Source organism: Wyeomyia smithii, chromosome 3, assembly GCF_029784165.1.
Source record: "Wyeomyia smithii strain HCP4-BCI-WySm-NY-G18 chromosome 3, ASM2978416v1, whole genome shotgun sequence".
In the NCBI taxonomy this organism is placed as follows: Eukaryota; Metazoa; Arthropoda; class Insecta; order Diptera; family Culicidae; genus Wyeomyia; species Wyeomyia smithii.
In genome coordinates this window covers 4,135,877-4,154,069 of record NC_073696.1, presented here as the reverse complement: position 1 = coordinate 4,154,069, position 18,193 = coordinate 4,135,877, and the positions used below count along the sequence as shown (strand labels likewise).

Here is an 18,193-nt window from a genome sequence, read left to right as displayed (position 1 = left end):
TGAAAAAAAGGTTATGTTGTACATCGCCATTTCCGACCGGGGCATTTCAAAGCCTTGGTTTAAGCCGAGCGGTCTGGCAATCAACCAACAAATCTATCAAGAAGAGTGCCTCGATAAAATCCTGCTGCCGTTCCTGAACGAGCATCACGCGGATGGGAAGTACGTCTTCTGGCCAGACAAGACGTCTTACCATTACGCCAAGAAGACGTATCTTGAGGAGAAATTTTTTTTTATATGTGATAGAAAAAATTCTCATTTTTTATTTAACACCCGTTATTTGACCGATAACGGTGTTCGAGTGGGCACAAAGGAACAATTGAACCGGAAAATCATCCAATTAAGCAGTGAAATTTCTTAAAATGTGGGATATATCTTGCTGCGATAAACTGTTCATAGGCAACACTACCGTTTATCTTTGGTGCCCTGGTCGTTATTGTAAAAATGATTATTGAGAAATACATGAAAATTTCACACTTGTAGTCGTTGCGAAAATTCTCATAACTCTTATCTTCAAGCATTCATAATTCTGAAAAGAACTGATTCCATAATTTTCAAATAGAAGTGTGTACTACAGAACGCTGAAGATCGCACCACCCGGTAGCATCGAATATTTTGCTTGGCCGCACATAATATTTTGCGTTGAATGCGTGACCACGCGGTCTCGATAAAGAGAAACGAAACAAAACACTTTATTGAGTCAGGATATGTAACCAGTGGAATTTGTACCGTCCATGTTATTGTTATCCGTGCTCGGGAAGCAAGGCAATAGCGAGGGAAATGGCACTTTTCACCTATTTTCACCATTTAGCAGTAAAGCAACAACACAGCAACGCAACGAAACAAAAATAACTAAGATGCATTAAGTCGTTCCCTTGCTATAATCGTTTGAAATCTGACGTAAATGTAAACTAGCATAGAAAACAAAGACGTAGTCCTACGTCGACAAAACGATCTTAATGTTTTTCGATGAAGAACAAGTAAGGGAACCACTCCAATATTCATTTTAGTACTTAGATTCTTCTCGTCGCTTCTATTTCGCTCTTCTCACCGCTCTTAACTTCCGACTACTCGGCTGAATCGAGAGAGGAAATAAAACTACTTTTACTTAAAAAAAGTAAAATTTTACAGTAAGTTGGACAAATAAGTGCAATGAGATAAATATAGGTGTTGAGAAGAATATAACAGTGGTTCCCCTATAACAATTTTAAGCATGATTGAAGCAAAAGAAATTTCTGATCACGAGAAAGACCTAATAACACTTTAGGTGCATAAATTGCTATTTTCAACATTTTCTGACATCAGAAATGAGTTCTTAGCCCCAAAATTGTAATAATATGTAACTTCCAATCATTTAAAAAAGACTTTTAGGTTTTTTTTCCGACTTTTGTTAAGAGACCTGCCACTGTGCGATGTGGCGGAATTATCCCACGTCATCTGCACTTGACAATCCACAATGACAAAGAATTGAACAAACTTTCATTCGACGTCGCTACTGCCCAGGGAGGTGTTCTGCCGAACGTCCAAGCTGTTCTGTTCCCGAAGAAAACGGGAAAGAAGGCATTATTTGCTTAATTTCCCGCTTTGTGAAACCTAAAACCAATCGTTAATCTAAGGACAACCACATATTTTCAATTAAATCATTAAAAATAAGTTGACAAATTTGGACATTTTTGATTTATTTCTTGCGTTCTTGTTGTAATAGTTCAACAAATTTTATTTACAGTGGTGGGCACCGTTCCGCTAATTCGCTAATTAGCGACGCTAAAATTCAGTTAGCGATTTAGCGATTTCGCTAATTTTTGAGCTGGTTAGCGAAACTGTTAGCGTCGCTAAAATTTTGGCCTTCGAAACGCTAATTCGCTAAATTTTGTGGAGAAGCGACAATAGAAATATTTAGAAAAACTTTGAATTGCTGATGGCGTACGTAAATTGCTTCGAAAGATGAACATACTTTACTGCGAAAGTTACTTTTGTCAGTTTCTTTTACCGTAGAATGGAGTTCCAGTTATCGTACAAGCTACAGGAGCATTTTGAAGAACAAGCACAAGGTCTAGATTGAATTTGTTGCACACCAAGAACTTTGGTAAATTGCAATGCGCTTGAAATTATGACAACTTTGGTTCTACTTTTTCGATTCAGATAATAATTGAATTTTCATGAAAATATTCCTAAGAGCAAGCCCACCAGTGGCTAAATTGAAGTTTCTAAACCATAACGCGGCAACCCAAGTAACAATTTAAGCCGTATTGCATTCTTTTAGCGGTTTTCATGACCAATTTCGCAAAATTGCTGTTAAAACTAAAAATACTATCAGAACCTCCTGATAACCGCTATAAGCTTGCTTTACAGCCAGGTGGCCCACCCTTGCCAAGCTTATTGAATCAATTATAAGAATGGCAATAAAACTACTTTGAAACCACATGGAAAGAGAACCGCATACTATAAGCAGCTGGCATTACCTCTTTAAGAGCGCAATAAGTTTGGTTGCATTATTGCGCTCTGCTACTTGCCACAATAAGTCCAAATCAACTTTCCATTGCTTGACAGCAACCGTAATAAGTTGATTTGTTGTGCCGTTCCTGCACACACACCAGAACATCACGCAACTTTTTTTAATAAGGAAATCTCTCGTCGCGGGAGAAATGTTTTACCTGTGTTGGTTATCATCGTGCAATCAATTTTATTTGATGGTGATATTGTAGAAAGATAAGGAATAAGGAGGGGTTTTTGGTAGGTTTTGTAGCTCTCAAGCATATGCGCATGAAATTTTGTCGTGCATTTTGAGATCATAGGCGCTTAAAATTTATGCGCCATCAAAATAGTACGGGCTTACAAAAATGATCTCATTGTTAGCAAAAATGAATTGAATTGTTTCAGCTCAGTTTTTCAGAAAAAAAATCTAGCCGTGTTCTTCAATACAGAGATAGATCAAAATCAACTTTGGATATTCAATTTATTTGTTTGTCAGACGACAATTCGATTTTCGTTTCAAGATTATAAAAAGTTTCAAAAATATCAATATGACGCGGTTGGTAATTAGTTGGCATTAATCGTAGCCGCAATAAGCCTAGTTCAATGATATATATGTTGTAAGGTGCGGCAAAGGTTGGATGCCTGTATTATTAGAGAAAAATATGGTAAATCCCTGCTCGGGCCTAGACAACTTTATTTTTATAAAAAATCTGACATCACACCGACGATAATGAGGAATCAACAAACTTTGATATAAATAGAGAGGTGCACGAAAAATGCAACGATACATACATAGTTTAATTGAATATTGAATATATTTCGAAATATATCAATAGTGTCTTGCCCCTACCTTATTTTTAAGGACGCATAATTTAACGACATAGGAAATTATTTTCAACCAAAACAAGACAAACTGGCGATAAAATTAAAAAAAAAAAAACTACCGAAAAGTACTAAGTTTGCTGTGTTACTTTATTAGATTTTTGGAGTTCTACGTCATCAATGTTTACAAATGCGCTGCAAGATGCTCTAAAGCATTTTACACACATCTTACGGAGACTGCGACAGAATTCTGCATCACACTAAACCAACTCAGCCGCTTTTGTCTCACCTTTATGTATATCATTGCCTGCATATATTTGTTTACAAGTTTGACAGGTTAAAACTGGGCATTTGAATGACCGCAATAAAACTGGTTTCTATGTTATATGACAGCAAGCTGGAGTGGTTTTATGTGGCAATAGATAGTAATAATAAAACCAATAATAAAGCAAAATCGCATTGACTCTTGCCGGTTTTATTGGAAGTTTTATTAGAGTTTTATTGACAGCTATCAGTGTTCATTACGACTTGCTATTTTTGGCAACGGGTTTAACCGCCATAAAATCGTTGGTAATATTCATTGCTGTGATAAAACCGTTAGAAAACCAAGTAGTTATAGAATTGTTACTTGGGAACCGCACGTTGCTATGTTGGTTTGGGAAATAGCAACCCCCACCTCGGATAGTAGCGAGTTATTAAATTTGGCAACGCGATAGCAACGTGCCGGATTGCGTAGCTATTTGATGAATAATGTCAAACTGTTATTTGTTTTGTTGTGCTCGATAGTAAATGTTCGTAACAATATTATGAAAATAATGAGTGTTTCGAACATAATTGGTCGGCCCCGAAGACGAAACGCTTCGCCTTGGTTAAACACATCGTAGGACGCAAGTATCGGCGTGAACCAGTCTATTTTAATTTCGATTGAGCTGAACAACAGGGTGTTTTTTCGGGCGGGTAAACATTTATAGTTTTTTTTTGAAATTCGAGATGACCATTTTGGTTGGCACTAATCTACACGAAGCATAAAGCCCAAGTCCTCACAAGATTGGTCAACCATGTCATTATTTCAATAAACCTGGAAGGTTTGAGCGAATTGCTCGGGAGTATTACCGACTATTGCTGCTGACTCTTTGAAGGCATGTTAGTCTCAGTTTCCCGTTGCGTCCGGTTGTTGAATAAAAAACCATTTTTCGCATCTACAGCTGTTTTAATCTTCGATAACAACGTAAGACGAATTCGAAAGCAGCGTCGGAAATGGTCATCGTTATAGACCGGTGTTTCCGAGAAAAAAAAACATTGTTATAACGCTGGATGGCAAACTTCCTCAGCATAGCTGTAGCGTCGTCACGAATTGATACCTTTTTCTTCGTGATAGACTTAATGCTGGCATGTGACTAGGAGTAGGTCCATGTCAAATGAAAACGAAATTGGAATAAATGGGATAAGGCAAAAAGGGATTTTGTCCTTTTTTCGGCCCTTTCGTATTTTCCACGCCTTCTTGCATAGCGTGATTTCTTACACGCCCACGCGTAGATTGGAAGAAGTCTATTTTACTAGTATGTGAGATACACGTGGTGTATGACTTATCCTGCGCGGGGGACATATCGCTGCACTATATTTGATATAAGGAATGAAACTCGCGTCTCGAGTAAACAACGCGTTCTATCAGTAGGTCTGAAATGCTAAGATTAGAGTCGAAGATATTTTCTGTCCTTATCAGGTTGCTTAGAGTTAAGGAAACTCTGTTCAAAGAATGTGTTAGAGAAGGCTACCAACACAATGCATTTAAATTTATATCTCTGTATTGGAGGGAAAGAATTGTATCAAGGATAGGAATACGATAAGTAACTGAATGTTTTGTAAAATTATATTTCTATCGCTGTTCAACAAACTAAGGCTAGGCTTAAAAAATGATTTTAGAAGATATACGAATGTGAAATTCTTCAGCTAGCCTTAAAGTAGTAGTTGTAATTTTACCCCCTAAGATGTGAATTTGTATAAACTTTTTCACTATATAAGCCAATATTTTTGAGAATAAAATTTAGTATCAGTTTAAGATTGAAACTCAACGTGTTTTCCTGTGCTAAGGATCACATCCCGAACTCTGACTAGTAAAAGCGGTTTTCCCGTGCTAAGGAAAACTTTCGTCGACCCGTTTCTGTTCCAAGGAACGTATAAAGAGAGGATCCTTCGCCCTCTTGGTCGCATCAGAAACGCGATTACAATAGCGGTCAAGATTTTACCGTTTTCCAGGGTGAGAGCCACCCCGAATCTTTCCGAAAATCCTTTTCATGCTCGCGTATAAAAAGATTTGTTTCGCGAAATCATTTTCTTGGTCACTAGAATCAACCGCGTTCTACATTTAAATTTTGTTTGGCAGCAAATTTGCAAATATTGATAGCAAATTGTAGGAATCGAGGCAGCACAAAGTACAAAATACAATTAATGATAGTTCGCCAATTTTGCGTTTAATAGTTATTGAAGGCAACGTTGCGAAACGTTCCACGGTCTCACGCGATTACTTTAATTAAACATACAAGGATAAAAAAATCCATGCACGCACAAACGAAGAAACCTGCAACAGAATTGTGTTATCGATAATTTGGGAGAACGGAAACAAAGTTAAAACAGAATTGCTTGAAATAAAGGGGATATTTTATAAAGCAGAAAGAACGCAGATCATTCCGTAAACAATTGGGTTATTTAGCTATTCACGGATTTTCGATTTCCATATACCATCTGAAAGAGTGTAGTTTTCTGAGCAAAACGTGATTTTTTAAAACTTTATATCATTATCCTTCGATTTTTAAATGAAGAATTAAAATTCGCTCCAAATCGCTACAATGACAGTTGGTATATGGGCGAACATTCATTGTAGCGATTTCGAGCAGATTTCGAGCAGTTTTAAATCTTGATTTAAAAAGCGAAGAACAACGATAGAAAATTTTTTTAAATCACGTTTTACTCAGTAAATGCAGATCTCTCAGATGATATAAAAAACTGATATAGCTAAACAACCCAATTGACGGACAGATAAATTGGTTATCACTAGTTGCGCAGAATTTTTTGGGAAATACGACACACACAAACATTTTGCTAATGCTAGCTAGCCGGCGTTCAAAAGAAATAGATGAATTGGTAATCCCCAATAGCAATGACCGGTGCGAACATCGGTTGCTATCCAAAATAGCAACGGCCAGCGTTGTGAAAATAGCAACTCAAATGGCAACTCACCGGTGCGCTTGCTCTAAGAGTATCTATTTTCAATGCAAGCTAAATAACTTTTGTTATTCTTGTTTTTACAAAATCAAATATGAATACCGTTTCGTGAACCTCTTACTGTAAATAGCTTTAAAAAGTAATTGTTTTCGTTTGTTTAACCAAAACAGATCAAAGTTGTCCAAATCTTACAAAACACGAGCAATAAATATAGCGATATGACTATTTACATATTAAAAAGTTAGCGTTTAGCGATTAGCGAAAGTTCCGCTAATGTGGGTTTAGCGTTTAGCGTTTAGTGATTATCGAGCTAAATTTTCCGGTTAGCGACTTAGCGATTAGCGTCGCTAAATTTCGGTTAGCGGTGCCCACTACTGTTTATTTATAATCATTGTGTTTACAATTCTATAATATCTCGTAAAATTCATGAATTTCACCTTAAATTCTCCCTCGAACGAGGAGTCAACCGAAACCAAAACCCATTCTTCGCGTTCATGCCAATCGCTCGCTTGTCCAGTTCAATAGGCACATCAGTCCGACCTGAAAGCTCCACGCTAAAGTGTACCAACAAATAGTACAGAAAGCATTTGGCTTGCATTAGTGCCAACCTCGAGCCGATACAGTTTCTAGGTCCACTACCGAACGGTAGAAAAGCATCCGGATTTAGCTGGTGCCGATTGCGTTCCGCAAATCGCTCCGGATCGAATCGCATCGGATCCGGATAGTAGCGAGCATCCCGATGAATGGCTTGTATGGAAAAGGTAATGATTTGACCCTTCGTGATGGTGACCTTGGTGCCGTCGGAATTCTCCATCGCATACTCTTTGGTACACTTTCGATTCAGCGCCCCGAACGGAGGCCATTTGCGTAACGTTTCGGTGACCACCATGTCCAGGAATTTCATCTCCTGAATGCATTCGTAGGTGAGCGTTTCACTATCCAGATTCTGATGGATTGAGTCGATTTCTGCTCGAAGTTTTTCCTGAATTTCCAAATTAAGTGACAGCTCGTAGAGGGTAAAGCAGAGCAATGTTGTTGTGGTTTCGATACCGCCGAAAAAGAAGGAAGTAGCTGCTGCCGTGATGTCTAAATCACTCCATTTTTGCTGTTCATTAGTCGATGTTTGCAAATGTTCTTCTACCGTAGAGAACCCGGCATTGCCAAGTTTTTCATCAGATGCATCTTTGCTAAGCTCATTCTTCCGTGCCAGCATAAGCAGATGAATAAAATCTGGTCTGTGAATGTGGTTCTCTTCCCGATACTTTATGGTGTCCGATACGATTTTTCGGTAGAAATCGGTCACATCTTTTGGCATGATTCTAATGCCGAATGTCGTCAAAAACTTCGGTGGCAACAAGGTCATTACGAACAACTTGAACCCGTGCAGTCCACTAGTTGAGCTTAGACATTTGCCTTTCAACAGAAACTCATTATCGGGATCATGAACAGAATCGATCTCGACTCCGAAGGAAATCGATGTCATTACGTCATTGCCAAATCTGAAACGGTAAAGTGGCACCTGTAAAGCAGGGAAGGTTGAAAATATCAACAAAAAGTGCTACCTCTGAAACAGGTCTCGCATCTCCCGCTCCAGCGTCCCACCATCAGCATCCTTCACTAACCTCTGCATTGCGGCAGATGTGTAACTCGATAGTAAAGTGAACATATTACGCATTTTGCTACCGGTAAAGGCCGGACTTAATGCCGTCCTCCCGGGTTTCCAGTGTGGATTGTTCATAAAGACCAAGGCTCGACCTAGCAGTGGGTCAACCTCCGGTGTAATGTTGTTAGCCCGGTCTGTGAAGTGATCAAAATCCGTCCCCGTTATCCGCTTAACCAGCTTCGGATCGTGAATCAAGTAACCGGGCACGTGAAAGGTAAAATGACCAGAAAATCGTGCCTCCGGAAACTGATGATAGCCTTGTCCGATGGCATCATTTACGTGCATTTTTCCGGTAAAGAATGGCCACAATATACCAAACAGAGGATACGGTTCCACGAAAGGCACCCCACGGTGCCGAAAATAACCGTGCAAAGTGCGGTTCCACCAGTGGTAGATAAGATAAGCACCGATTGCCGGTAATCCGTAGGCGAGCGCGTACGATAAAAGACCTTGAAAATCCATCTTCAACCGGCGCGCCTCCTTCGCTTGCGCTCGTTCCAAACGATCGATCTGCAGAACTGCAAAAGCACACACCCTGTCAAGTGGATGTTTACCAATACACTGAGTGATGGACTGATTGACCGCCGCCAACTGACCGAAAAACCAAAATAATGTTCTTCATTGTGATGGTCGGGTTTTTTGTGTGGGATGCTCAATTTTAACAGAGTTATTTCAGTTTCGGCTCTATGCATCCACCCTAGCTCCGTTCGCAGTGAATAAGCATTTTGTCAATAAAATGATCTCATCGAATCGGCAGCGCGCTCAGTTGTGATTTTACCGTGACTTGCTTTGGTTGGATTTTTGTGACTCATGATGGAATTGCTGGACTGGGCGCTGATCCCGGTTTTTCTGGTAGCGATCGGTTATGGCTTCTACCGCTGGAGTATCGCAACCTTTGACTACTTCGAACGACGTCGTGTTCCCTACGGGAAAACTTATCCTCTGGTCGGTGGCCATTTTTCGCCGGCAAAATGCACTCGAATGATGCCATTTCGGACGGATACCATCTGTTTCCGCATTCCAGATTTTCTGGTGTGTTTGCGTTCCGTCGTCCTGGGTATTTAATTCATGACTGAAACAGAATACGATAAAAGATTTTGATCATTTTACCGATCATGCCAACAATCTGACGTAAAATGTTGATCCTCTGGTGGGACGGGCTTTGTTTTTCATAGATGGAAATCGTTGGCGATGTGGAAGATCGGGACTAAGTCCAGCATTTACCGGCAGTAAGATAAGAAATATGTGTGGACTGATTTCGACTTACTCGGAAGGTGTTTTGCGTAAGCTTGCTAAAGGTTCGAATGGTGAACGGTTGGAACGGGAAATGAAGGACTTCATCCAGAGGTAAATTCAAACATTTATACAAAGAATGTGTATTAAAATTCGAATTTGTAGATTTGGTACCGATGTTATTTCATCGATCTCCCTCGGTGTCGAGGTGGACTCCATTCACGATCCAAAAAATGTTTTTTTCACCAATGTTAAGCGGTTAATATCTACGAGTGGAATTCAGGGATTGAAGCTATTCATGCTCCCGGAGAAGTTTTTCACAATACTGGGTATCACAATAACTCCCCGAGAGGTGGCCAAATTTTACGAGCACGCAGTTGCCACAACAATCACACAGCGCGAGCAGAATAAAATTGTCCGTCCAGACTTCATTCATTTGATGATGTTGGCGCGGAAAGATGAACTGAAAGCAGAGCTTGCCGATGAACTGTCAAGTAATATAGGATTTTCAGTAGTGAAAGAGTACTCCCATACACGTCCGGAGGACAAAAAATCTCAATGGACTGACATGGATATTGCCGCAGCAGCTGCATCTTTCTTCGTGGGAGGAATAGACACTACCACCAGTGCACTCTGTTTAGCACTCTATGAAATAGCCCTCAATCTAAACATTCAGCTTAAACTTCGATCCGAGATTGACAGCGTCCGTGAAAATATTGGAAATCAGGACCTTTTCCTACGAAGCGTTGCAGAAGATGAAATATTTGGACATGGTGATGAGTGAGACGCTCCGGCGATGGCCGCCGTTTGGAGTGACCAACCGAAAATGTACCAAACCGTACCAGATGGAGAACAGTGACGGAACGAGTGTCACTGTCGAAAAAGATCAATTGATCGTGATCCCGATACAGGCTATTCATTGGGACGAACGCTTTTATGCGGATCCGTTGCATTTCGAACCGGACAGGTTTTCTGACGAGAATCGTGCGAAAATCAATCATAACACATATCTGCCATTTGGAAGTGGACCGCGAAATTGCATCGGATCGAGGCTGGCCCTGATGCAGGCCAAGTGTTTTTTGTTTTATCTTCTGGCCTACTTCACCGTGGAAATGTCGCAACGGACCACTGTTCCGATTCAGCTCGACAAGCGATCGTTCGGCGTTGATGCGGTGGGCGGTTTTTGGTTCCATTTGGTACCACGAGTGGATAAGCTGCCGAAAACAGCATAAATTCACCAAATTACCTCCATAAAAGCTAAGCTTTTTGGCGATAATGATTAACTTTTTAGAGCTTTTAGTATACGAACTAACCTAATTGAGAAGATATTATCTCACATTTCTTTAATAAACCTTATTAATATGTTTAATATATTAATATTAAAATAGTAATCTACCCTTCGTGAAAATATGAAATCATTTGAAGAGCTTGTGGACGACGATTTCAGGATCTGTAAAAGAGTTGTTTTATTGTTATTTTAATTTAAAAGATTCAATAAAACTTACGCTCAAATATTTTTTTGATTTTTGGGCAAATGTGCTGCTTGTGCCGTTCGCTATCGTCACTATTTTTGTTTCGCTCTATGGTTTTGATGTTTCTCAATTGGAATTGCAGCTGTAATTCAATTGATCTAAACAGTGGTGATAATCCATGAGTTATTCATTATAATACGACGGTGATTTCCATCAACCAGTTTTCAACGCAAGATCATTTCATTGGAAAGTGTTAATCTTCGAAAGATCAACACTAAATCACTTCAACTTGCAGTGTGATGTGACGAATTGAGTCAAGTGCAAAAACATTTGAAGTAATCGTGATATTTTTTTATAGTGTACGAAAAAAATGACAGCTGAATGTAGTATCGTTTGAGTGTTCGTTTTCGAGCTAAGAAGTGTACTCCGGGACGGTATACTGCCTATAATCGCATATCAGTTTCATCTGGAAAATCATCGAGTTGAGAAAACATCGCTTGAAGATATTTTTCTTGTTTTGAGTATTTCACCTGTTGGGGTGGGTTATTCTTATTTTTTCGACATAATGTAATGAAATAGACCTCAATCATAACTTCTCCATTAAAGAAATGCCTTTTTCGTGAATATTACAATGAAAAATAAGGAAGAGACTAATATGCGATTATTTAGGCCATCGAGCAGCAAAATAATCGCATACCAGTCTCACTTTTAATCGCTCGGTGTAGGAGTAGTCATATTTTTCTCAAGTATTTTAAAATGGGCAGATTATTCCGCATTAGCCCGTGCATTTAGCATATTGGAAAAGTGGTATTGAGAAAGGAAAGTTTCCAATATCATTACAACAGTTTTTTGACGGAAGGCGACGGCGATGAAAAGAGATACAAGCTGTTTTTAGCTAAGCAACTAAAAACGATTTATTTCGAGCTCTGACAATTTCAACTTGAATGGTCATTTGAAGAGAGCAAATCATCCCCAATTAATCCCTTGCAGAAAGCAGCTTTGCTCAAGGCTATTATCCCTCTGATTGACGAAGCCAATAACCTTTCGGGACCGAACTTTCAAGAAAAGTTGCAGTTTCAGTGTCAACTTTATATTAACTTTTGTGTGGAATTTATTTGAAACATTTGAAACATTATTTGATGATTTTTTAACAGTAAAAAGCTTGAAAAACAGCACCAAGTATTTGTTGTATGGATTGAAGTAACAAATCTGGCCATACTCAGGAAAAACATTTGGTGTGACTGAAATGCGATTATTTTTAAGATGGGATAATTTGACCTCACATTTTTTCTGAATTTTTCAAATAACACATACTTTTTTGTTTCTGCAATCGATAGTAAAGCAAGAAATGAATGGACTCTAATATTTAACTCAAAAACGATTAAAATCCATATGGGACTGGTATGCGATTATAGGCAGTGTAGCACCGTCGCGAAAAAGAATTCGGCATAAGAGAGTGTAAAGCAGCTGTGCCCTGTTCATTTCCATGCAAGCTGTGCAGTTGTGCCTTATTAATTTCCATGCAAGTGTAAGAAGTAGGGTAGTTTGGGATAATTTGGAAATGGACAGGTGCTTTATCTTGGAAAGTATGACTTTTGTGGGTTACGTATACTAATTTATCCTTTCCTTGAACTACTAAACCCTACCAAAGATGACTAGAACAAGATACCTGACTCTTGAAGAATTCATCCAACATGATTGTCGCTGCGCGTGAGCAAAAGTCGAACTAATTTATACACTGTTAATATGATGTATACTTAACGTAAAAATCAACTGATGACAAGGCCGATACATGAGTGTTGAAAGGTGAAACAATTTTTTCAGTATCCATGTGGACGATTGTACGGTGCTGCCATCCGAAAAATGATAATAATGTGTACGAATGTATGTTTAAACATGAAACTTTCCAGAAGAATTGGGAATTATCGGCGCGTCATTAAAAATTAAGCGTACCATAAGAACTTCCTGATAACCCCTATAAGCACGCTCTACAGCCAAGTTTTCCACTCTTGCCGAGGTTAATAAAGCAAAAATCGGGTGTCCCGGTGAACCTGACCATATGCACAATGGTTCTGAAACCTGGCTTGCGACATATCAAACTTTAATTGCCAGATATATTGTTTTTGTATTTGAAAACTAAATTTACATTTTTCGGCAAATGCAGCCATTTTGATTTTAAATCTGATAATTTCATCGTGTTCCTTGGAAAATTTCACATAAGAAACAACTATCATCTCGAGGTAATATGAGCCAATCTCGAGATATAACATTTTTACGAAAAAAGTTGTAAACTTCGTAATTATTTTATTTATTATTTATGGACGTAAGAAACCCGAAAAATAGTGATAGGTGAATTTTGAAGAAAATAAACCAAGGAATCCAGAAAAAATATTGTGTTTGACCAGAAGTGTTGTCAGAATAATTATTTTTTTATTAAAAAGTTAAATTTGCATTTTTTGGCCAATGCAGCTAATTTTACTTTAAATTTGATGGTTTCATCGTATCTCTCGGAAAATTTTACGTAAGAAACACTTACCACCCCAAAGTAATATGAGCCAATCTTGAGATATAACATTTTTACGAAAAATTAATTACGAAATTCAGAACTCTTTTCGTAAAAATGCCCGTATTATTATAGGGTGATCCTTTTTGGATTAGGGTTTCCAAAAATCGACAATCATTTTTCAAAAAATTGTTACTTTTGAGCCGTTTGACCGATTTAAAGATTTAATGGAAAATTGAAGATATTGGATAGGTCTTTCAATGAAAAATAAGGTATTCGTTATATATTTTTTTCGTTTCACGGATTTGGGATAAACGGATTTGGAGTGGCGATATGCAAACCGAGATCCAAAAATTCTAAAAGTACGGTTAATTTCCCATGGGCAGTTGATTATCTGTTCATTCTGAACTGTTTCACAAGCCTGTACGGTAAACATCCCAAGTAACACACGTTGTTATAGAGCAGTTGAGATAACTCCTCTAATACAACCTTCAGTTATAGATTTCAGTTGACATTAACTTTTCCATGACTTCTCTATCACCAGAAAAGCGCAAAAATTAAAGGCTACTAGAACAAGTACTGGTACTATATGAAGTATTATAAAACTTCATGAAAGCAAGCCATCTTGTTAGACCGAAGCTGTAGAATACATCTCGAGTACCAAAACGGTAGAAATACGTTGAAAATAGGTTATTTTTAAGTTGTAATTGCTAACTAATCAAAACATCGTTGACGCAAGCATAAAACTTCAGAATAAAAATTTCGCAGAACGACACTGATTTATATCAGGAACAATAATGAAAAAAAAAGTGATTATGGCGTTTCGAATAATCGAATAAGAAACAATAATAAATCAACCATTTGATGCTTTTAATACAAAGTTTTACGTGCGCGTCAAATTTCATGGTGAAACATTACGTTTAACTTCTGAAAAAATTATGCGCCATTAATTGGGTATTGTTTTCTATTTGCCAATCAGTGGAAAATAGATTAGGCATTACAGAATGTTCACTGATTTATTTCATTGCGAAGAGTCAATTTACACCACAGCATGGGCTTAGTTCGTGAACAACTATCTGGCATCTCTTTCTTACATGCGTAGTAAATCGCAATGTTCTTTTTTTTTCTTGGGTAGATCTGCACTGACCCAGTGCAATGAAGAAATTCGCGCATTCATGGGTCAGAATTCGCCATAACAAAGCGCATGCGCAAATGCGTTGCTATGACAACATTTACCCAGCGCATGTGCAAATGTATTGTTATGCGCAGTGCAACCAGTTCGATGATCGTTTTTGTCAGTAGCATTTTTAATCAATTATAAATTGATGCAATGTTCAACCTTTCAAAATTTATTGTTTCTGTCGCTTGAATATTAAAATTGGTTTCGCATAGTTTCAACGTTATCTAGACATAAAATAATTCAAAACTAGGAAAACGTTGTTGGTTGATATTGGTTGCACTGTAAGCGTTTTGTTTACCTTTTCATGGCGCATTTCGACCCACCTCGAATAGGTTTATTAAAATCGTTTAGATAATTCCATTAACAATTTGATCAAGTAGTTTTACGTTGGTTTTCGAATACCAATAATAGAAAAAGTACTTTACAGGTACGTAGTATTGTTATTAGGCGTATAATATTGAACGCGCACGGCTTCCCTGGCTGGGCATTTCATACACAGTTTTTCTAATACATAGTGAAAACATCTGGAGGACAACTTTACGACAAGTGTCATTTGTGTCATAGTTGTTGTTTGTTCAACTCATGTTATTGAAAAACGTCTCCAAAACCAGGAAAAAATGAGTTTGAGTTCGAAATGTGGTTGAATTACTAATGAAAAACAACTTCTCACAAATGTTGTATTTTAAGTTGCTTTCTGTACTGTTGTGATAACATCATAAACACAAGTTACAGATAAGCAGCAGAAGTTTATATTTTATAATCTATTAAATACACTTATGCTATGAAATAACATCTCGAGAACAAGAATATAACAACACAAGTTTTGAATTGCGCTTATAGTATTCTTATATGACTACTGTCATTGTGAATTATTTTCTAACATGTTTTGTGTGTTACTTGGGATGAGTTCTGCAATACATGGTTTTTGGTATTCCGACAAAATGTTTAAAATGTTTTGAACTTGATTCAAAAACTGATTATATTTTTGGTAAACGTTGGGAAAAAAATAAGTTTTCTATACAATGCAGGTTCAAATGACAATAAACGAACTAAACGTGCAAGAAAAATGGTACAACAAAAGTTAAAAGGTATGTGCCTAAGCGAATAATATTTGCCACCACCCGCTTTCTGCTGCTCCAGAAAGAAACTTCCGCTTTGCCAGTTGTTGAACGAATGAGAAATTTAATTAACAAGCATTTATATTGTTTATATATACTCATTGAACCAAACGATTGGAATCGTTTCATCTACCCTTTTGAAATCTGCGTTAGGGAAATGCGCCACTCGAATGGAATGTGTATGGGAAAATTCGACCTTGAAACTTTTTCGTAGTTTTCACCATGTAATAAAAAAATGGTGGTGTTCAAGGATGGAAAAACTCGTATCGCATAACAATCATTCGGGTATCATTTCTGCACGTGCTATTTATAAGCTTTCAATCCTAGCAAACCATCGCTATTAAAAGTTACATTCTCAAGCTTGCAAGAGATAACTTAGAGAAAAGAAATATATGGTAGCTTTCTTTGATAATTTTGTTTCAGTATTGCCTGCTTTAGGCGGAGCGAGCAACATATAGCGAGTGTTTCACGAAAGAATCGTAAACGATTGCACTCAAGCGATCGCAATGATTCTTTCAAATGTTGGTTGCTTGTAGGCGTAATTCGGCTACTCCACGTCGTGCTTTCATCGTGATATACCACGATGATTCTTGGTGATTTCAAGTATCAGATGCTAATGCACCATGCTACAATTTCCGTAAGCATTGATGATACCTATTTGCTTCGGAAAGCAAACAATTGAACGCAATCTAACGTTCATTTGGATTCATAATTTTGTATCACTGGCGATAATATCTCAAAGCTTCTCGCGATAATGTTGAGAGCAAGTGAACTTGGATACAATAAATAATATCGTGTTTGAATCATTCAGTCTCCTTCTATGTTATTCGGAACTGTTAGAAGCGAAAAACAATCAGCAGCGTTTCTATGGAAAACTTGTACGCGAGTGGAAATAGTTGAACGATAACTGATAAATCAAAGAACACATTTGCATGAAATATTGCTAGTGAGTGAACTTTTCCATGCTTGGTGGTGATGATTATCATCTATTAAAAATCTTCTTCGTTTTAGCTATCCAACGAAATATTAATTATTAAATTCGGTATAGTTGTTTATCGGCTATTCCCATTTGAAATCTTCCGTTCCGCCAACTCAAAACGTTTCCATGCTCATTTCAGTTTTAACAGAATGTATCTTAGTGTAGAGAAGAAAGACGTAGTCCCACATCAAAATGGATTCCCGAAAAGTTTGAGAGTGTCCGAGATATGTCGAAAAAATGTCACAAATGTTTGATCATAAAAATCATAAATCTAGAATGAGAGAAAATTTCGTAAACATGCTGGTAAAATGTCATTTCAAAATAATCGGATATATTTAGGAGAGATTCCAGAAAACAATGTGTCGAAATATGGTGTTAAATAAACAGACGATAAACTTAGGGGCCATCCACATACCACGTAGACAGCTTTGGGGGGAGGGGGAGGGCATGCGTAATGTCCACGCTCCATACAAATTTTTTAGAATATATATGGACAGATGTCCACGGTTAAAATCGTATAAAATCTGTCCAAAGAATTATAGTAAGGCTCAGAAATATATTAAAACTGGCAATGAAATGTTAAAAGTATGTTGAAAAATTGCTGAAAATCTCGAAAATGTGTCAGAATTGGTTAAAACAAAAGCAACGACAAAAGTCAGCCATACGAAAAAGGTCACCAAAATATACAGATGAAATTTTGAAAAGCAACTAATAAATTCTAGGAAATATCCCGAAAATATTTTGTTATCATTAAGGACACCCACATTACAAATGTAATGTGAAAATATATAAAAAAGATTTCTTAAAAAACGAAATGCGAAGCAATAAAGAAATCATGTGTCAAAAAAAAAATTGAACTTGAAAAATTGGTATATAAAAAATTTTAATTTCATTTCAATGAACTTCAAAATCACATGTCATAAATTTTTATAGATAAAGGACAAGACGCATTTTGCAACAAAAAATTAAATTTCATTCTGGTATTTATTCCGTAGCTTTCATTAATCGTAAGTGTTAAAAGTGCATGCGAGCACTGTTTCCGACAGTGCAAAGGCACTCTATATTTCAAAAGAAAATATGGCTACCAAATACCGCTAGCATCGAAGATGTGTCCCGTGAATGTTTTTTTTTCGGCAGTATGTAACACTTTCAATAGAGTTGAAATGCATTTTATTGAAAAACAATTAACATGTTGAGTTTCAAATAAAGTGATTCATTCATGCCAACAGAAAAATTCATTGTTTAAGGTAAGATGACATATATTGAGATCCGAAGTGAAATATAGGCAGCAGAGCTTTGCAAACTAAACCTGGCTCACGAAACATATCACTTGACGAAGCCGTCAGATACCCTTGATAAAAAATATCTGTTAAATAATACTATCATTGTCGCAATGTGTTGAAAAATTCGGAACCTATCGAAATTCGGAACCTATTAACGATTCGCTAAAAATTGCACTTCCATGAGATTTGGGGAATTACTTTCAGTTTCGTAGGGTGTTATAATACACTTAAAAGCATTTTTTTAAA

General features: G+C 37.4%; 2 protein-coding genes and 1 pseudogene across 2 annotated transcripts in view; 1 reads left to right on the top strand and 2 right to left on the bottom strand.

The window, feature by feature from the left end:
- Positions 1–18,193, bottom strand: part of LOC129726770 (alpha-tocopherol transfer protein-like) — an 80,734-nt gene that overhangs the window by 45,587 nt on the left and 16,954 nt on the right. The window lies entirely within an intron of this gene.
- LOC129726766 (probable cytochrome P450 9f2) lies at positions 6,919–8,709 on the bottom strand. Its single transcript, XM_055683842.1, has 2 exons — positions 8,079–8,709; positions 6,919–8,015 (listed from the first exon to the last, which is right to left on the bottom strand). Exons 1-2 carry the CDS (start codon positions 8,639–8,641, stop codon positions 6,950–6,952), a joined length of 1,629 nt encoding a protein of 542 aa, XP_055539817.1. The 5' UTR covers positions 8,642–8,709; the 3' UTR covers positions 6,919–6,949.
- Positions 8,993–10,729, top strand: LOC129726768 (cytochrome P450 9e2-like; annotated as a pseudogene).

Coding starts and splice junctions, on each gene's coding strand:
- LOC129726766 (XM_055683842.1), bottom strand. CDS start 8,641: ATGGATTTTCAAGGTCTTTTATCGTACGCGCTCGCCTACGGATTACCG. Junction 8,016..8,078: donor ATGCGAGACCTGTTTCAGAG/GTAGCACTTTTT, acceptor TTACCGTTTCAG/ATTTGGCAATGACGTAATGA.